Source organism: Phyllobates terribilis, unplaced genomic scaffold, assembly GCF_046119375.1.
Source record: "Phyllobates terribilis strain yellow unplaced genomic scaffold, ASM4611937v1 Scaffold_1__5_contigs__length_1240528914, whole genome shotgun sequence".
Taxonomy (NCBI): Eukaryota; Metazoa; Chordata; class Amphibia; order Anura; family Dendrobatidae; genus Phyllobates; species Phyllobates terribilis.
The window spans coordinates 752,196,079-752,218,276 of record NW_027362761.1 but is presented as its reverse complement, the minus strand read 5'-3'; the positions used below and the strand labels follow the sequence as shown (position 1 = coordinate 752,218,276).

Sequence of the window (22,198 nt, the reverse complement as noted above, 5' to 3'; positions counted from 1 at the left end):
ATCACCCTGTGCGTTATCACACCCGTCGTCCTCAGAGACAACCTGTTCCTGCCCTGACAAAAAACTAAAGTTGTCGCTCCAATCAGGTATTTGAGTCTCATCATCGTCTTCCTCATTGTCTCCACCAACAGGAGTTACAGTTTGGGAATGAGGGTCTACATTATGGTCAGAACCTTCTGCGTCTGGTCCTGGATCCGACTCATAAAGATTCTGGGCATCAGTGCAGATCATTTCCTCGTCTGGATTCACAGAAGCGCTGGAGTCGACCTCTGATTCCCAGGCTATAGTATGAGTAAACAGCTCTGCAGACTCAACCATCTGTTCTACCTCATACTCAGACGGGCAGCTGGAGATTTGGGAGCTGTGAGGAAGCAAGTGCGATTGGGGTGACACCTTTGAGGACTGGAGTATTTGTGATGTTGAAGTTGATGTGGAGGAGAGCCCACTTAAAGGAGCACTTGATATCCGTTGAAGCACCTGCTGTTTTTGTGCCTCATCTGGAATTTGTAGCGATTGGCGTGGCCGTAAGAAAGGGATCTTATCACATTGTCCGCTAAAAGAAGTAGACATTTTAGTTTGGCTGGAAGATGGTCTTTCTTCTGCAGATGTTACTGTTGCTTTAACACCTACCCCACGGACACAACCTTTTTTCCCCTTCCCAACACGCCTATTCCCCTTTCGACCAGCAGCAGGCCTTTTTCCACTCATTTTGGTGGTTAACTAATTCACAACTGTGGAGTTGTTTGCACAAAAAAACAATGGATGGGAACCGAGCAGAGCTGAGTGGCCAAACTGTGGTATTAGGCCAAAACTATTGGCTGGGTTAGATGGAGAAAAAAATTATATTCGATTTGCAACCTGATGGAGGTCAGTATAGATGGACTAATAGAACAAGTCCCACACACAGCTAGAAGCCCAAATATTTTTTCAGAGGTAGATGCAGAAAAAAAATATATTCAGTTTGCAACCTGATGGAGGTCAGTATAGATGGACTAATAGAGAAAGTCCCACACACTGCTAGAAGGCCAAATATTTTTTCAGAGCTAGATGCAGACAAAAAATTATTTTGAATTTGCAACCTGATGGAGGTCAGTATAGTTGGACTAATAGAACAAGTCCCACACACTGCTAGAAGGCGAAATATTTTTTCAGAGCTAGATGGAGAAAAAAATTATATTCAGTTTGCAACCTGATGGAGGTCAGTATAGATGGACTAATAGAACAAGTCCCACACACAGCTAGAAGCCCAAATATTTTTTCAGAGGTAGATGCAGATAAAAATTATTTTTAATTTGCAACCTGATGGAGGTCAGTATAGATGGACTAATAGAGAAAGTCCCACACACTGCTAAAAGGCCAAATATTTTTTCAGAGCTAGATGCAGATAAAAATTATTTTTAATTTGCAACCTGATGGAGGTCAGTATAGATGGACTAATAGAGAAAGTCCCACACACTGCTAGAAGGCCAAATATTTTTTCAGAGCTAGATGCAGATAAAAATTATTTTTAATTTGCAACCTGATGGAGGTCAATATAGATGGACTAATAGAGAAAGTCCCACACACTGCTAGAAGGCCAACTATTTTTTCAGAGCTAGATGCAGAAAAAAATTATATTCAGTTTGCAACCTGATGGAGGTCTGTATAGATGGATTAATAGAACAAGTCCCACACACAGCTAGAAGCCCAATATTTTTTCAGAGGTAGATGCAGAAAAAAAATATATTCAGTTTGCAACCTGATGGAGGTCTGTATAGATGGATTAATAGAACAAGTCCCACACACAGCTAGAAGCCCAATATTTTTTCAGAGGTAGATGCAGAAAAAAAATATATTCAGTTTGCAACCTGATGGAGGTCAGTATAGATGGACTAATAGAGAAAGTCCCACACACTGCTAGAAGGCCAAATATTTTTTCAGAGCTAGATGCAGAAAAAAATTATATTCAGTTTGCAACCTGATGAAGGTCAGTATAGATGGACTAATAGAACAAGTCCCACACACAGCTAGAAGCCCAAATATTTTTTCAGAGGTAGATGCAGATAAAAATTATTTTTAATTTGCAACCTGATGGAGGTCAGTATAGATGGACTAATAGAGAAAGTCCCACACACTGCTAGAAGGCCAAATATTTTTTCAGAGCTAGATGCAGATAAAAATTATTTTTAATTTGCAACCTGATGGAGGTCAGTATAGATGGACTAATAGAGAAAGTCCCACACACTGCTAAAAGGCCAACTATTTTTTCAGAGCTAGATGCAGAAAAAAATTATATTCAGTTTGCAACCTGATGGAGGTCTGTATAGATGGATTAATAGAACAAGTCCCACACACAGCTAGAAGCCCAATATTTTTTCAGAGGTAGATGCAGAAAAAAAATATATTCAGTTTGCAACCTGATGGAGGTCAGTATAGATGGACTAATAGAGAAAGTCCCACACACTGCTAGAAGGCCAAATATTTTTTCAGAGGTAGATGCAGATAAAAATTATATTCAATTTGCAACCTGATGGAGGTCAGTATAGATGGACTAATAGAATGATGCTATGCCCAAAAGATTTTACTTCACTAGGTGCAGTAAAAAAATTGGTATTCTATACACAGGTGGTATATCTTGCAACACAGATAGGCTGCTCCACTGACTAACACACTCTGCAATAGGCCAAAAAGGATTAGCTTTGCTAGATTCAGCCAAATGCTGTGAAAAAAACTTGCACAGCACTGGCACAGACCTGCCTGGCAAAAACTGATAGGAACTGATGTAACCTAGTCCTGAAAAGGACTGCAATTACAATTGGTCTTTACTCCCACAATCTATCTATTTAAGAGCACAGACCTGCCTGATAAAAGTCGTAGGAAATGCTGTAACCTAGTCCTTAAAAGGACTGCAATCACAACTATTCCCTACTCCCAAGCTATCTGTAGATTTGTGCGAAAATTGGCTTGAAATTAACAAGGTATAGCGCACACAGCAACAGCGGTGCCGTCTAACACGCAGCTGCAGCAGTGAGAAAATGGTGGCGACGGGGAAAATGGCTTGGTCTTATAGGGCAAGGACATGTGACATACACTGCCAATGACACATGCCCTTGCTTGTGTGAAAAACAGCAGTTCGCTCCGTGTGTGCGCTGCTGATAGGCTGACAGACTGCACCTCCCCACTGCAAATGCGGGAAAGAGAAAAAAAAATGGAGATCTTCATTATTCCTGCAGAGATCCATCCCCTGCCCCTCCCCCCACCCCGCTGTACACTCAAACTGCGTATTAACATTAATTTTCATCATTACTGAGAAAAAATCCAGTTATGATTTTGGTACACAAACAGTTATCGAACATAACCTCGAACAGCCGAATTTTTCTCAAATCGTTCGTGTTCGCCGAACGGCTCGAACACCGCCCAAAACAGCTCGAATTTGAGATTGGCGAACAGTTCGAGTAGAACAACGCTCATCTCTACTCAGTATGCTTTACTGTGTGCATTACACAGTACTCTTGGTAGTATTCACCTTTTCTTATCTGGACAAACATTCTTCCAGATGTCCTAAACATTTTGAAGGAGGCTTCATCAGAGAAAATAACTTTGCAGGAATTAAAGGAATTGTACTGCAGAGGACTTGGGAACATTTATTTTCTCTGATGAAGCCCCCTTCTGCCTACATGGAACACCTGCAAGAATGATTGTCCAGAGAAGAAAAGCTGAGCGCTACCATGAGTCTGGTGTTGTGCCACAGTAAAGCATCCTGAGACCATACATGTGTAAGGTGCCCCAGCGAGGTAGTCGTGGGCAAGCTGTAGCCCCTGCTCACTCTGGCACCCTACAGACAATACGTGTCCTCCCTCTGATGTGAGGCTGTGTACATAGGTGGATTATAATGAGGGCAATTCGGGCTACCGCCCGGGGCTCGGGGCTTCGGGGGGCCCATGAATTGCTCCCATTATAATGCGCAATCTTTTTTTTTTGTCACCGCCGCGCTGGCCGAAGGTTCAGACCACCACCGCTGCGGGCCCGCAGCTGCAGGCGGCTTGAATCATGCTTTGCCGCCCTGACAGTGCCACATGACGTCAGGCAGGGCAGCCACTCACAGACACACTGGCTGCATCACGCGGCCGCTCCCATCCGGCCACCGTAGCTGTATATTCACTAGTGCGGCCAGTTTAAATGATGTTGGGACTGCCTTGCCTGACGTCATGTGGCAGGGCGGTCCCAACATCATTTAAACTGCCCGTGCTAGTGAATATACAGCTACAGTGGCCGGATGGGAGCGGCCGCGTAATGCAGCCAGCGTGTCTGTGAGTGGCTGCTTTGAAATTTGGGTCCTGCCCTGCCGGCCGGCTGCAGATCCACCAGGGCGGGCAGTTTACATGATGCTGGAACCGCCCTGTCACATGACGTCAGGGAGGGCCCAGCATACACAGCGCTGGCGCTGGTCTATTAAAAAGAAATGGCTGACATGAAGGGGAGCCGCCTGCTCCTACCCCACGCACCATGACCCAGAGCTTGCCTGCTGCCTCGTCTCCTGCTGAGCCCTGCTGCTCCAGTGTCAAAGTGTGTTTAAAAAGTATGTGTTTTGTGTATATCTACCAATAATGGTCCCCTGCCGTTTTATACAGAGTGCTTGCTGGCTGCCTTCTAGTGTTCCAATGCCACTTGCCACAGACAAACATTAGCTTAAATCATCGTGTGTCTCAGACAGTGTCTGTGGCAGTGGAACTGGTGGGCAGCCAGCAGCACTTTGTATAAAAGGGCAGGGGACCATTGTCATTTTTCAAATTTCTACATAATGTTGGGGATGGGAGAGGAGTGGACTGAAACTACATAAAGACAAATGCCCCTTCACACTGTCTACTCCCTCCCCCCATCATCTTAGAATTTTTGCTTGCATCATGTATTTCATTATTTGTATAAATGTATGATGCAATGCAAGCAAAATCTCCAAGGTGGACAGCGCATAGTGTGCCGGGGCATTGGTCCCATGTAGTTTCAGTCCACTACCATCTCCACATTTTTTACACAATAAAAGGCTCCTTGCCCTTAGATACAGAGCGCCACTGCAAATTCTGCTTGTACATGCCCACAGTCAGGAATGGTAGCGTTTTGAATGCAGCGTATTTCCGCTGCATCCAAAACGCTGCATTGTAATTACAGCACTTGTGTTTAGTTACATGCAGATTCACCGCATCTAATGACATGCTATTGGTCATACACTGAAGACACTGGTCTTTGCCACAGAAATTCACATGCAGCCATGCTGCTTCTTGTAAACCCGCGTAAACTCACCTCACCCGGGTGAGATTACATAGCATTAGGCTGGTTTCACATGTCCGGCTATTTCCGGTACTGGAAAAACCGGTACCTTAAATATCCGTGTCCCATGTGGCAACCATTTGCCACATCAGGACCGGCGCCTAGGAATAGAGGTACAGTTAGCGCTGTTCCCAAGCGCAGGTGCCGAACGCTGCCCTCATAATAATAATAATTTTTATAGCGCCAACATATTCCGCAGCACTTTACAATTTTAGGGGGGACATATACAGACAATACAGAATAAGCATAACTCATGTCAAAAGGAGTGAGGGCCCTGCTCGCAAGCTTACAGTCTATGAGGAAATGGGGGAGACACAAAAGGTAGAATGTACATATATTGTATAATGCAGCCTTGATATACTAAATAGGATAAATAATAATACATGGACTGGTCGCCTGCCAGTATGTGTACAGTCCTGACAGAGGCTATTAAGTGCATGATTGGTATGAATCTGAAATTGAAGAAGATTTTAATATGGGCCAAAACTGGGACCGATAGATAAGTGTGTTGAGGCGATACGCCAGTCTAAAGAAATGGATTTTTAGGGTCCGCTTGAAACTGTGGGTATTGGGAATTAATCAAACTGTCCTGGGTAGTGCATTCCAAAGAATAGGCACAGCACTCGAGAAATCTTGGAGACGGGAGTGGGAAGTTCGGATTATGGAGGATTTTAGTTTTAAGTCATTGGCAGAACAGAGGGCACTTGTAGGGTGGTAGACTGAGACAAGGGAGGAGATGTAGGGGGGTGCTGAAGGATGGAGTGCTTTGTGGGTAAGCATGTTAAGTTTATATTGAACTCTGTATTGAATGGGCAACCAATGCAATGACTGGCACAGGGCCTCGGTGTAGCGGTGTAGCGGTTGGCGAGGAATATGATCCTGGCTGCTGCGCTAAGGATGGATTGGAGAGGGGAGAGTTTACTAAGTGGGAGACCGATTAGTAGAGAGTTGCAATAATCGAGACAAGAATGAATAAGAGCTACAGTAAGAGTTTTTGTCGAGTCAAAGGTGAGAAAAGTCCTGATTCTTGAGATGATTTGAGGTGTAGATGACATGAACGAGCGAGTGATTTGATGTGAGGAGTGAAGGAAAGATCTGAATCAAAAATGACCCCAAGACAGCGGGCTTGTTGCTGGGGAGTAATGGTTGAGCCACAAACGGAAATGGCAATATCGGGCACAGGTAGGTTAATGGAGGGAGGAAATATGAGTAGTTCAGTTTTTGACAGATTCAGTTTTAGGCAGAGGGAGGACATAATGTTAGACAGAGCAGAAAGACAATCACTGGTCTTTTGTAGTAATGCAGGGGTGATGTCCGGAGCAGAGGTGTATAATTGGGAGTCATCAGCATAGAGATGGTACTGAAAACCGATCTGCTGATTGTTTGTCCAATAGGAGCAGTGTATAAGGAGAAAAGAAGGGGGCCTAGGACTGATCCGTGAGGAACCCTGACAGTAAGGGGAAGGAGAGAGGAGGAGGAGCCGGCAAAAGACACAGAGAAGGAGCGGGCAGAGAAATAGGAGGAGAACAAGGAGAAAACAGTGTCCTTGAGGCCAATAGAGCAGAGGAGGAGCTGGTGATCACGATTCCTTGCTAGTGCTGCGATCAGCGCGAGCAAGGGACAATGATGAGGGTATTAGTAGTCTGCTCCCGCAGTGTCCCTGTGTATAAATAAGATTAAAATAATAAAATCCATATACTCACCTTTCCTAAGTGTCCCACGCTGTAATCCTCTGACCGCTGACAGAGGAGCTGGTGAAAATGAGCCGCTCCAGCGAGCGGCTCCGGAGCTGCACTCAGGAGCAGTGTCCTGTCACTCACAGAGCGCAGCTACGGAGCGGCTCATTTTCTCCGGCTGCTCGGCAGCAGCGGTCGCATGGATTACAGCAGGGGACACCTAGGAGAGGTGAGTACATGGATTTTATTATTTTAATCTTATTTTTGCAGGCATGGACACAGCGGGAGCAGACTACTACTCTCGCTATTGTCCCTGCCTGTGCTAATCGCAGCGCCGGCAGGGATCCATGATGAGGGCAGTGTTCAGCCCCCGGCGCTTGGGGACAGTGCTAACTGTACCGCTGATTCCCAGGCACCGGTACGTGTCACACTGATGACAAACGGATGTCATCCGTGTGTGTTCAGTGTGAGACAGTTTTGTGGACCGTGTATCTGCAAAAAAACAGACATGTCTCCGTGTGGAGCACACGAACACACGGTCCATGGAAACACACTGACATGTGCGCAGACCATAGACAGTTTCCGGTACGTGTGGAAACTGTCACCACTCGTAGAGACTTGTTTACATATTAAAGTTGGTCTGTTCAATACTATGGCTTAAAGTATTTGTTTAAGTGAAGGTAAATTTTAGATTAATGGATGTTTTTTATGTTATAGTTTTACCCAGCAGCTATTTTTTTCAGAAATAATGTTTCAGGTATATGGTGAACCCTGACCCGTCACGTGGGGTGGTGGAGGGGCCCATGCAGTCTCAACTGCCCGGGGCCCTGGCTATCCTTAATCCACCCCTGGCTGTGTATGTGGTGCTCTCCACTTACTTCAAACCATCCGATCGCGGCTGTCTCCAGGCATTTCTCTTCTGGGACCAGGGCAGCAATAAATTCAGAGGGCACGGGGTTCTTAACCATAACTTAGATTTTACTTGGGGAAGAGGAATATGTACAATACTTACAGGCAGATATAATGGATAAGGTCCGACGGGTTATCATCTCCCTCACAGGCTCTGGCAACATCTTCAGCCCTGGTTCCCTCTTTAAGTGAAGCATCTCTGTGACTCTAATCTCTAGCCCAAGAGAATCTTCTCCAATATCAACAGTGTTTCCGGATCCTATATATCCCCCACGTCTTAGCCTGGAGTCCTATCTATCTTCCTCTGCTACCTGCAGACTAGAAGTGCCCCGGGTCCTCAATACCTCTGTTGAGTTTCTCCGGCCGGCTAACAGGACTCTTGCGTAGGGAGATCTTCACACTGGTTATCCCACTGTCTGAGGGTACGGAGCTCCCGTCTACCCTAGCAGCCACCATATACTCAGGCTGCCCGTACGGTTTACTGTCCTAACTCTTTCTGACTCATCACTTCCTGCTTCTGGAAACTAAGCAGAGATTTTCCTAATGTGCCCACCCTCTGTGGATTGTCATCACAACCATTAACCCCATCAATGTCTGCAATACTGCTGGCAGACTCAACCTGGCATCTGCACCCGGGACAGTGGCATCTTGTGGCTGGTTACAAGTACTGCAGCCCACAAGGAATTTTGTCAGGAACAAACTTTACAAATAATCGATGCTTGATCATGGCACTAAGTTCCCCCTCTACTCTACTGACTGGAACACTGCAGCTAACCCCTTAGCTTGGCCTAACAACAGTTCAGAGAGGTCTAACTCAGGGAACATTCCCTTTTAACTACATCAGTGCCAAAGGAAGGCTACGTCCTTCCTCACTATTACACATGTGTGGAGTTACTTTTCATCCAAGGGAGTGGGCTCACTCACAATTTGCCTAAGAACACTACCATGAATAAAGAATGCTATTCAAAAAAGAGCAACTTTTCCTAATGATCCAGGTGCAATTTGGTGATGAACAATGCTTTTTCCAGCATGAGGCAAAAGTGATAATTAAATGGCTCAGTGAACAAAACATTGAAAGTTTGAGGCAGTAGTCAGGATACTCCCCAGAACGCAATCCCATTAAGTACCTGTGGTCAGTCCTAAAAAAGCAAATGGACAATCAAAATCACAGTATTTTTAATAAGCTCCAAGCAGTGATTAGACAAGAATGGGCTGTTATCAGTTAGCGTTTGGCCCAGTAGCTGATATCTAGCATGTCAGTGCGAATTACAGGAGTCTTGGAAAATAAAAGACAACACTGTAGATATTGAGTCTTTGCAAAAATTTGATTTGATTTGTCAATAAAAGTGTAAAAACGTATGAAATGGCTATAATTGTATCCAGTAACCATATAAACATCTGACTAAAATATCTAAAAACAGTGAAGCACCAAACTTTGTGAAAACCCAAATTTGTATCAATCTTAAAACGTTCGGCCATAATTGTAGATAGTAGGAACCAGTGAGATATTTTAAATATTTAATGTAGTTATAAAGGAATTTAGACTTAAGCAATTACCTGCAGTAAGAATCGGGAGTGTACAGTCATGGCCAAAAGTATTGAGAATGAGACAAATAGTAATTTTTCCAAAGTTTACTGCTTCATTTTTTGTAATGGCAATTTGCATATACCCCTGAATGTCAAAGAGTGATCAGATTAACAGCAATTACTGTACTTGCAAAGTCAATATTTGCCCAGAAAATTAACTTTAACCCCCAAAACACATTTCAACATCATTGCAGTCCTGCCTTAAAAGGAGCAGCTAACATCGTTTTAGTGATTGATCCATTAACACAGGTGTGGGTGTTGATGAGGACAGGGCTGGCGATCAATCAGTCATGATTAAGTAAGAATGACATCACTGGACACTTTAAAAGGAGGCTGGTTCTTGGTATCATTGTTTCTCTTCAGTTAACCATGGTTATCTCTAAAGAAACACGTGCAGCCATCATTGCACTGCACAAAAATGGCCTAACAGGGAAGAGTATCGCAGCTACAAAGATTGCACCTCAGTCAACAATCTATCGCATTATCAAGAACTTCAAGGAGAGAGCTTCCATTGTTGTCAAAAAGGCTCCAGGGCGCCCAAGAAAGACCAGCAAGCGCCAGGACCGTATCTTAAAACTGTTTCAGCTGCGGGATCGGACTACCAGCAGTGCCGAGCTTGCTCAGGAATGGCAGCAGGCTGGTGTGAGTGCTTCTGCACGCACTGTGAGGCGGAGACTCTTTGAGCAAGGGCTGGTTTCAATGAGGGCAGCAAAGAAGCCACTTCTCTCCAGAAAAAACATCAGGGACCGACTGATATTCTGCAAAAGGTACAGGGAGTGGACTGCTGAGGACTGGGGCAAAGTCATTTTCTCTGATGAATCCCCTTTTCGATTGTTTGGGACATCTGGAAAACAGCTTATTCGGAGAAGAAGAGGTGAGCGCTACCACCAGTCTTGTCTCATGCCAACTGTAAAGCATCCTGAAACCATTCATATGTGGGGTTGCTTCTCAGCCAAGGGAATCGGCTCACTCACAGTCTTGCCTAAAAACACAGCCATGAATAAAGAATGGTACCAGAATGTCCTCCAATAGCAACTTCTCCCAACCGTCCAAGAGCAGTTTGGCGCCCAACAATGCCTTTTCCAGCATGATGGAGCACCTTGCCATAAAGCAAAGGTGATAACTAAATGGCTCATGGAACAAAACATAGAGATTTTGGGTCCATGGCCTGGAAACTCCCCAGATCTTAATCCCATTGAGAACTTGTGGTCAATCATCAAGAGACGGGTGGACAAACAAAAACCAACAAATTCTGGCAAAATGCAAGCATTGATTATGCAAGAATGGACTGCTATCAGTCAGGATTTGGTCCAAAAGTTGATTAAGAGCATGCCAGGGAGAATTACAGAGGTCTTGAAGAAGAAGGGGCAACACTGCAAATATTGACTTGCTGCATTAACTCATTCTAACTGTCAATATAACCTATTGGTACTCATAATATGATTGCAATTATATTTCTGTATGTGATATAAACATCAGACAAACACTAATAAAAACCAGAGGCCAGCAGATCATGTGAAAATATAATTTTGGTGTCATTCTCAAAACTTTTGGCCATGACTGTATGAAACTTTTCCCATGCACATTACACTTAGTGAAGCTATATAGTACATCATAAACACCTTAGTTTTTAAAATCATATTTCTAACATACATTTTTATTATGTCTGGTAACAAATGTTGTTGCATTACTGTTGCTGGGATCTGGAAGGTTTTGGCGTATGCATTGATTTATTTTGTACCTGAAAAACAACAACAATACAATTACATTGCTTAGAACCTTTTCAAGAACATTTTAATTCATAGTACAATGTGATATTTTAATGGGTTTGATAATTAAATCAAAGTTATATGGAAGTAAAGCCAGTATCATGTATCGATATATTGTGGCAGTGCTGAGGATATCTGAAAGGAATAGATCCAATATACAAAATTAGAAAACAAACCATAGACCATAATGAACATCTAGAAAACTGGAAAGATATTGGCATTATTGGGACAGTTTTCCCTCTAAGCTTATCAATTTAGAAAGAAAAAAGTTAAAACAATACACTGATTAGGCCAACACTTAAAAATCATGGTTCTCGGCAGCATTTCATCCTATGTAAACAGGACATTGACTGTCAAGAACAATGACAGTCAACGTGCACGGACCTATTTATTACAATTTTTCTATGTACATTGGAAGTGCGGTTGTTCTGTCTAAATGGGCTGCCAATTAGCTAACATGTCTCTGGTGAGCAGCTGTCTAACGTTGCAGATGAACTCTTCTAAACCTGGCCTTAGGCTAAGTGCCCATGATGCAGAAATGCTCCGGATTTTTCCTGAGCGTTTCTGCATCTCCCTGGCAGAAAAAACGCATGCGGATTGTACTCGTACATGCGGATTGTACATGCGTTTTTCCTGCCAGGGACAACCGTAAGTGAAGCGTTTTTGCATGCATTTCCGCATGCGGGTTGTCAAGCGCTTTCCAAGCGATTTTAGCATCACTTGGAAAGTGCTTGACAACTTGGTCACACTATATAAATCCATGCAACCGGCGTGGATTTATATAGTGTGACCGTAAAAGAATGGTAAAAAATAAAAAATAAATATTATACTTACCTTCTGATGGCCCCCAGTGTCCTTATCCGATCCGTCCGGTGTCCCTGGTGTCTAGCGGTGGTGTAAAAGGACCTTCCATGACGTCATTCAGTCATGTGACAGGTAACGCGACTGCTGACTCGTCACATGACTAAATGACGTCATGCCAGGTGCTTTTAGACCATTGTGAGCTGAAGGCGAGCCAGGACGGATCGCTATGGAGACCGGGGGCCATCAGAAGGTGAGTATAATGTATATTTTTTATTTTATTCTTTTTTTTTACAGGTACTATGGTACCCGGGTCTGGAGGAGAGTCTCCTCTTCTCCAAACCCGGGTACCATCCGCACATTGAACCGTATGATATCCGCATGTAGTGATGCGGATATTATGCGATTCAATGCAAGTCAATGGCGGCGAAAACGCCACGATTCCGCAAAATAATTGGTAGTGCTGCGGATCTTTCCGCAATGATAATCCGCAGCGGAAATTTCCGCAGCATGTGCACAACACATGCGAATTATCATTGGGGAACATAGCAGACCTTCTACCAAGCGTTTTTTAAGCGTTTCTGCAGTGGAATTGCCGCTGATGAAACGCTTAAAAAACGCATAGTGGGCACACAGCCTTAGGGTGAATTTACACTGCACAATTATTGGGAACATGTGTTCTAATTAGCTACTGTAAACAGGCTGTCAATCACCTGACAAATGATCCAAATGCGTGTTCTTTAAAATAATTTTTAAGATTGCTTAAAAATCATTGTTCTTGATAGCAAATTGTCCTGTGTAAAATGACAATCTATGTGCACAGATCAATTTGTTATTGATTGGTCTATTATACACATGGGAAGTGCAGTTGGCCTCTCTCAACAGGCTTTTAAAAGACCACTGATCAGCAAACCAATAGCTGCTCAGTAGTCATTTAATTCCTTGCGTTGGCTAATGTAAATCAGCCTTAAGAGTTAAGACTGTGTAAAAGTGACTTAGCATGGCAGTGGTCATGTGAGTGGTTGCGAAAAATCAATCATATTTAGAACAGGAGTGGGTAACCTCCGGCCCGTAGGTCCTTTTTTCCGGCCTCCGCTGTGGCATGTGCAATGAAAGATTGCATCCTACCATTGGCCAATGCCAGTGTCAGGACATACTTTGTGGGTGGAGTCAGCGTGCTCTGTGCTCCAGTCCCACCATCGATGACAGTAGCGGCAGCTCCAGCCCCTCCTGTGAACTATCTGCTCATGCCCCACCATCTGCTGTGATGTATATGCCGCAGCGTCTCCTGTAATGTATATATCCCAGAGTCTCCTGCGATGTATATGTCCCAGCCCCTTCCGTGATGTATATGCCCCAGCCTCTCCTGTGATATATATGCCTCCACTTCCTCCTGTGATGTATATGCCCCAGTGTCTCATGCAATGTATGTGCTCCCAGCCTCTCCTGTAATATATATGCCCACAGCCCCTCCTGTGATGTATGTGCTCCAGCATCTCCTGTGATGTATATGTCCCAGCATCTGATGTCTTGTATGTGCTCCAGCCCCTCCTGAGATATATATTCCCCAACATCTCCTGTTATATATACAGTACAGACCAAAAGTTTGGACACACCTTCTCATTTAAAGATTTTTCTGTATTTTCATGACTTTGAAAATTGTACATTCACACTGAAGGCATCAAAACTATGAATTACCACATGTGGAATTATATATTTAACAAAAAAGTGTGAAACACTGAAAATATGTCTTATATTCTAGGTTCTTCAAAGTAGCCACCTTTTGCTTTGATGACTGCTTTGCACACTCTTGGCATTCTCTTGATGAGCTTCAAGAGGTAGTCACTGGAAATGGTCTTCCAACAATCTTGAAGGAGTTCCCAGAGATGCTTAGCACTTGTTGGCCCTTTTGCCTTCACTCTGTGGCCAGCTCACCCCAAACCATCTCGATTGGGTTCAGGTCTGGTGACTGTGGAGGCCAGGTCATCTGGCGTAGCACCCCATCACTCTCCTTCTTGGTCAAATAGCCCTTACACAGCCTGGAGGTATGTTTGGGGTCATAGTCCTATTGAAAAATAAATAATGGTCCAACTAAACGCAAACCGGATGGAATAGCATGCCGCTGCAAGATGCTGTGGTAGCCATGCTGGTTCAGTATGCCTTCAATTTTGAATAAATCCCCAACAGTGTCACCAGCAAAGCCCCCCCACACCATCACACCTCCTCCTCCATGCTTCACGGTGGGAACGAGGCATGTAGAGTCCATTTGTTCACCTTTTCTGCGTCACACAAAGACACGGTGGTTGGAACCAAAGATCTCAAATTTGGACTCATCAGACCAAAACACAGATTTCCACTAGTCTGATGTCCATTCCTTGTGTTCTTTAGCCCAAACAAGTCTCTTCTGCTTGTTGCCTGTCCTTAGCAGTGGTTTCCTAGCAGCTATTTTACCATGAAGGCCTGCTGCACAAAGTCTCCTCTTAACAGTTGTTGAAGAGATGTGTCTGCTGCTAGAAATCTGTGTGGCAATGACCTGGTCTCTACTCTGAGCTGCTGTTAACCTGCAATTTCTGAGGCTGGTGACTTGGATAAACTTATCCTCAGAAGCAGAGGTGACTCTTGGTCTTCCTTTCCTGGGGCGGTCCTCATGTGAACCAGTTTCTTTGTAGCGCTTGATGGTTTTTGCAACTGCACTTGGGGACACTTTCAAAGTTTGCCCAATTTTTCGGACTGACTGACCTTCAATTCTTAAAGTAATGATGGCCACTCATTTTTCTTTACTTAGCTGCTTTTTTCTTGCCATAATACAAATTCTAACAGTCTATTCAGTAGGACTATCAGCTGTGTATCCACCAGAGTTCTGCACAACACAACTGATGGTCCCAACCCCATTTATAAGGCAAGAAATCCCACTTATTAAACCTGACAGAGCACACCTGTGAAGTGAAAACCATTTCCGGTGACTACCTCTTGAAGCTCATCAAGAGAATGGCAAGAGTGTGCAAAGCCGTCATCAAAGCAAAAGGTGGCTACTTTGAAGAACCTAGAATATAAGACATATTTTCAGTTGTTTCACACTTTTTTGTTAAGTATATAATTCCACATGTGTTAATTCATAGTTTTGATGCCTTCAGTGTGAATGTACAATTTTCAAAGTTATGAAAATACAGAAAAATCTTTAAATGAGAAGGTGTGTCCAAACTTTTGGTCTGTACTGTATGCACCAGCATCTCCTGTGATATATATGCCCTGGTGTATCCTGTGATGCATGTGCCTCAGCCCCTCCTATGATGTATGTGCCCCAGAGTCTCATGCGATTTACATGCCCCCCAGCGTTTCAAGCAATGTATGTGCCACAAGTGTCTCATGTGATGTATGTACCCCAGCCCCTCTCTCCTTTGATGTACATACCCCCAACATCTCCTGTGATGTATATGCCCCGGTGTCTCCTGTGATGTATATGCTCCCAGAATCTCATGTGACTTATATGCCCCCCAGCATCTCATGTGATGTATATGCCTCAACATCTCCTGTGAAGTATGTACCCGAGGGTCTCGTGATGTATATGCCCCAGCCCCTCCTGCGATGTATGTGTCCAAAAGTCTCATGCGATGTATATGTCGCCCACAGTCTCATGTGATGTATATGTCCTAGCGTCTCTTGTGATGTATATGCTCCCAGCATCTCCTATGATGTATACGCCCCCAGCGTCTTCTGTGATGTTTATGCCCCCAGCATCTCCTGTGATGTATCTGTCCCAAATCCAGTGTATTCTATGTGATGTATATGTCACAGTCCCAGCGTCTCCTATGTAATGTATATGCTCCAGCCCCAGTGTCTCCTATATGATGTATAAAGAGCAGTGTCGGTATGTCCTATGTAATGAAAACAGCAGTCTGGGTGTCTCTTATGTGATGTATATAGAGCAGTCTCTGTGGCTTCTATGTGATATATATACTGCAGACCCTACATTTCTTGAGTTCTATGAGCAGCAGTAGCAGAGGGGGCGGTGGCCCTGGGCCCAGAGCTCTGAGGGGGCCCACCTGGAGCTACACTAGTGTAACTGTATCCGGCATACACAGCACACCGATACAGTTACACTCCGGGACAGAGCAGGGGGACTATGTCCCTGTACTGCCTGGCGGCCACTATGCGGCCCTTGAGCAGGAGAGGGGGCCCCGGTGCCAGCATCGGACCCCCCCCATCTGTCACCACATGTTCACTAATGAGAGAGGGAGCGTGACGCTCCCTCTCCCATCAGTCCCCTCTCTGCGTTTGACGTCATCACTTGGCGCCCGGCCCGCTGTTCTGAAATATGCGGGCCAGGCGCGGCACTCAGAGCAGCCTGAGGAGTAGAGGTAAGTATTGTGCTTATTTATTTTTGACGGGGGCGGGGTGACATTATACTACATACTCTGCTTATGGGGGAGGGAACATTATACTACAGACTCTGCCTATGACTGGGGGCATTATACTACAGACACGGCTTATGGGGATGACGACATTATACTACAGACCCTGCCTATGAGGGGGGAGAGCATTATACTACATACTCTGCCTATGAGGGGGGGAGCATTATACTACCTACTCTGCCTATGGGGGGGACATTATACTACAAACTCTGCCTATGAGGGAGGGGGCGACATTATATTACATACTCTGCCTATGGGGGGGGGAGCATTATACTACAAACTGTGACTATGGGGGGGTACATTATACTACAGACGCTGCCTATGAGGGGGACGACGACATTATACTACAGACTCTGCCTATGGGGGGGGGGTGCATTATACTACATACTCTGCCTATGGGGGGGACATTATACTACAGACTCTGCCTATGGGAAGGGGGAAGCCTTATACTACAGACTCTGCCTATGGGGGGAGCATTATACTACAGACTCTGCCTATGGGGGGGCATTATGCTACAGACTTTGCCTATGAGGGGCATTATACTATATGTAGGCTATTTGTACAGTGTGGGGATTACAGTTAGGGTCATACAGTGTGGGTGATAATGTGGGGTCTTTCCACAGTGTGGGGGCAATCATACAGTGTGGGAAATAATGTGGGGTCTTGGTATAGTGTGGGGGCCATCATACAGTGTTGGAGATAATGTGGGGCCTTCGTACAGTGTGGGGGCCATCATACAGTGTTGGAGACATCACTTTGGAGGCTACTAAGGGGTCAGTATACTGCTTGGGGGGGTACTATACAGTGAGGGGGCATTATACTGTGTATAGGAGAGCATCATACTGTGTAGAGGGGAGCTGTACATGGGGGAGACTCAGGACATTAATAAATCTTAAGTGGGCACTTATCGTTATAGGGGAACTCAGGTTATTGTGACTGTCAAAGGAGCACACAGAGGGCACTATTACTTTCTAGGGGGCAAAATGTTGGCAATGTTTTCTAGTACACTTGCACAGGGCATTACTATATTCTAGAGGGTTGTTTTACCATCTAGATGGCACACAGCAGGTGCAGTAATAGGGACACGTCAGCAGCGGCTCAGTATTGGGGTATCAGCAGGATGAGGAGTTTGTGCAGGTTGGGAATAGATGGGGACGGTGCCTGAAATGTAAGGAGTCAAATGTGTCTTTGTTGTGATCTCTGCAGACCTGAGACTGAGTCCTGGATGGAGGAGTTGTCGTATCGGTCTGGGCCAGATGGAAAAGATGGGAAAAGTGAACAATTTAATCAGAAAGAACGTCAGCTGTAAGTTACTATATATAACTGTGCTGTGATCTCTTATATGTTCTGCAGGACTGGTATCTATCAATATATGTCACCATATGGCGGTAGTATCAGTGCTGGTCTTTTTATAGAGATTATTTTCAGTAACAGCGCGGTCATCTGCTGATGTTCTCCTACATCCAGTATCTGGGTGCGCCACCATAGGTGTAATCAGGGTTACCTGGTTAAGGGCCCACTCAGAAGTTTCGCCCCCCCTAAACCAAAACCCTAGCTACAGCTCTGATGAGCAGTGATGAATTTCCCACTGTGATGTGATATGCAGTGTATTATACAATTATGTTCAGAACTTACTGCTGCTATTGAGTTCCAGACCGATGCAAATCTGGAAAAGCAGTTGCAATTAGCAACATCATCGACGCCACCTAATATCACACACCGCACCAAAGAGAAGCAGCTCCAGCCATCAGATTAAGTGTGAGTTAATTAAATGTTTAACCAAATATAGCAGGATAAATTTCCAATTGATAATCTTGTATGGCCCTGAATGATGGTATAAATATCCAAATGGCCCCAGGCTGGAAAAAGGTTCCCCACCCCTGGTTAAGAAGAACAAATGTAAATCATTGGCAAAAAGGGTTTGTTGCATAAGGCTAAGTACCCATGAATCAGAAATGCTCCGGATTTTTTCTGCATCTCCCTGGAAGGAAAAACACATGCGGATTTTACATGCGTTTTTCCTGCCGCGTAGAAACGTTTGTGAAGCGTTCTTCACATGCATTTCCGCATGCGGGTTGTAAAGCGCTTTTCCAAGCAATTTTAGCATCACTTGGAAAGTGCTTGACAACTTGGTCACCCTATATAAATCCATGCAACCGGCATGGATTTATATAGTGTGACCAAGTTACGATGCTGGAAATGCAGCATCAATAGTAAAAAAAAAAGAATAAAATGGTGAAAAATTAAAAAAAACCTTATACTCACCTTCCGATGGCCCCCTCCTTCTCCGGTGTCTTCGACGGCTCGCTGTGGTGTAAAAGGACCTTCCATGACGTCATTTAGTCATGTGACAGGTCACGCAACTGCCGACATCAGCGGTTGCGTGACCAGTCACATGACTAAATGACGTCATGGAAGGTCCTTTTACACCGCCGCAAGCCGCCGAAGACACCGTACAGGAGACCGGGGGCCATCAGAAGGTGAATATAATGTTTTTTTTAATTTTAATTATTTTTTAACTACAGGTACTATGGTACCTGGGTCTGGATGAGAGTCTCCTTTTCTCCAGACCCAGGTACCATCCGCGCATTGAATCGCCTAATATCCGCATGTGCACATGTAGTCATGCGGATATTATGCGATTCAATGCAAGTCAATGGTGGCAATTACGCAGCGTTTCCGCAAAATTAATGGACGCGCTGCGGATTTTTCCGCAATGATAATCCGCAGTGGAAATTTCCGCAGCATGCGGATTATCATTGGGGACCATTGCAGACCTTCTATCAAGCCTTTTCTTAAGCGTTTCCGCGGCGGAATTGCCACTGTAGAAACGCTTAAAAAACGCATAGAGGGCACACAGCCTTAAAAATTAAAAAGGAAGCAGAGGGCCACAATTGATTATTGTGGGATATGTCTAAGTTATGTTTTGTGTCAGTTTTTACAACAGGAAAAAAAGTCTTGCCTGCAGTACTTTTTCCTCTGCTGTAAAAATGAGTTCAAAACAGGACCGAAGAAAACCCCATGAGGCCCCCCTGCTTCCCTCTGATGCAAATGCATACTTTGTACATGTGTTCCATTTGCTCTTCTAAACAGAACAGATAAATGGAATGTGTGGACATTTGAACATGGCTTTACTTTTATTGCATCAGTATTTTATTAAAATACATGTTTTTGGGGAGTTAATGTTTCGATACAGGACATGTGGACAGGACTTGGAGTGTTAATTGGCCATGGATTACAGGGTGCAAAATACTTGCCTTGCCTCCACTGGGGTGTTTAATTGCGATTTGAATCAATAAATTACAGTAAAAGTACAGAATTCTTTCCCACAAAATTACAGCATTTTAACTACAACATTAAAGGTTCCATTTAATAAAGCAATGCCTCATGATATATGGTAAAAAGTGTTATTTCTTCTGCTATTGTAAAGAAATATCTTACCATGAAAATATGATGCCTAAAACTAAAAACAGTAAGGCAACAATGATCCACACAGTTTTTTCAAGAATCTTCTTTTTAATATTGTCAGCTGCAAGGAAATAATTATATACTTTATATATGATAATCTTTGTCAACATTTATCTACCTACATTTTCTTACAAAGCAATTATGCATATTATACTTGTACCATCAACTTGACCATAAATGGGAGAGTGTCTCCAAATCAATTGACATTAGCAGATGCATTAAAAAGACTATAAGCCTGTCTCAAGTTCTTCAATGGTTAAAATTCCAAAGTGGTTATAAACACAAGCAAATTTGCAATTTACTTCCTATTAAAATCATCTTAGGCTATGTGCACATGGAATCTTTTAGCCAGTTTTAGGCGCAGAAACTAAGCAGAACCTCCAAGTTTTTGAGGAGTTTTGAAATTTTAATGCAGATTTGAAGGTCTTTTTCTCAGTTTTCACTCTGTTTCTTCTTCCCAAACTAGTAAAACAAACTCTGTGGGCACATAGCCTTAGTTCTCAAGAATGAATGGATTTTTAATTCACTAGTGTTGTTCAGCTCCCTCTGATGGCTGAGTTGGAAAAACTCACTTCGGGTCAGTAGCTTGACCATCCCGCCAGCCCAAACTGACAATCTTCAAGAGTGCACTGCTCCCTGGAAATAAAAAAAACGGGGATGGGGAGCAGTGCTGTCCTGAAGAAAAGACCATGAGAATAACCCTTTAAGCAGCATTAGCCAAGTTTGACATTATATTTCAGATGTTTTCGGTGATTTCCTGCTACATTTTTTGTGTTAGAACTGAGTGTGATTAACTAATGACTTTCAGCTTTCATCTCTGGCTTTCAGTTTTAATTAATTAATGATGTTTTAAAAAAAATTGTTCCTGTGCTGAGAAAACCTCATAAATGTGCCCCTGCTATATACTATTATTTGCTGTTTCTGATCATGCAGCGCTACTCCAGTTCATAGTTGACACCACAGATCTGGCCAGAGGAGGAAACATAAGTCACTTATGTAAAGTGAGTATACAGACAACACAGCGGGGCTAGCAGGTGCTGCTTTCTGAGGTAACACACTTCCTTCTCTGTTTTATCACAGGAATTAGTGTTTCTGCCACATCATCATTCCTGTGAGTGATTTTTTATGGGGGCAGAGTTGAAAGCAGCGATTCCCATTTTTTATTCTTTATGGGTTGTGCCTGCCATAAGGTCATATAAAACCTTTGGGGGGCATTTGAATACATTAATACATTTGTTTTATTGCTGATTTCCACTGTAACTGGGGCTGGTATATTAGCCCAGTTACAGGAGGAAATCATTATTTTCTATAAACAGCAGAGCTGATTGTATTTCCCAGTGCCCAGCAGCTCCTGTTCTCTCCCAACTCCCAGATGTTACATGATATCTGGATCTAGACAGCGTGCTTCCTAATCCCTTGCTAGTTTGTATGCACAGTGCTTGTTCAGTGCTGAGTATACAGTGATTGAGAAGGTAGACATGATAATAAGCCATGTCTGCCTTCTCTACAGGGAGTCTAGCAGTGTATAACAGTCAGTTTTCTGACCCCACAGCTGCACAATGATGTGCAACTGCTCTACAATGACGTGACATTTTAGAATGTCACTGAAAAATAGAACGATGACCGCCTGGACATTGGGTGATCCTGAAGAAAATAATAGTGCATGCAGTCTGTATTGTGAAATCTGGAAGCAGATCTACTTTAAGGCTTATGTTGAGTCCCAGACAAGCTATATAATGGCTACTCCAGCTATAATTTATAAAAGGTGTCATCGTCATGAGACAATTATTATTTATGGTTGGATTAAAAATTGTTTATAGTCACTGCATGCTTACAATATTGCTTTTTACATGCCAAGAACTTTTTTCTCTTTTTGCATAGTTGCAAACAAATATAAGAAACGTATTCCTATTTTACATTGTTTCTGATAATTTATGCTTTTAGTTACCTTTCCGGGGGATGGATATAGATTTAGAACTGCTCCCAGTTTGTTCTCCAAAGATAGTAATTCCCTTAACTTCAATGGTGTAATTGAACCCAGGAGGCAATTGTTCAGCAATGTACTGAGTCACAGATGAGTTTTCATATGTCTCTAAAATAATTACATAGAATATTATATATTTATGTGTTACTAAATGTATGGCAATAATGAATTATGGCTTATAATATTTTAGAAATATTTTTTTGCAAATAATGTTATTCTTCATAATAACAATTTTGAAATGCTTAGAATTTAGTTTATTGGTATTATTGGTATATTTAGGGATATTAG

General features: G+C 43.5%; 1 protein-coding gene across 1 annotated transcript in view; it reads right to left on the bottom strand.

Moving 5' to 3' along the window:
* The window catches only part of IL12RB1 (interleukin 12 receptor subunit beta 1), a 247,624-nt gene that overhangs the window by 9,255 nt on the left and 216,171 nt on the right, over window positions 1-22,198 (bottom strand). Inside the window, exons 12-14 of the mRNA XM_073636892.1 lie at window positions 21,875-22,018; window positions 19,900-19,987; window positions 11,130-11,217 (exon numbers count right to left, since the gene is read on the bottom strand). Coding sequence (XP_073492993.1) covers window positions 11,130-11,217; window positions 19,900-19,987; window positions 21,875-22,018 — 320 coding nt within the window. The remainder of the gene's footprint in view (window positions 1-11,129; window positions 11,218-19,899; window positions 19,988-21,874; window positions 22,019-22,198) is intronic.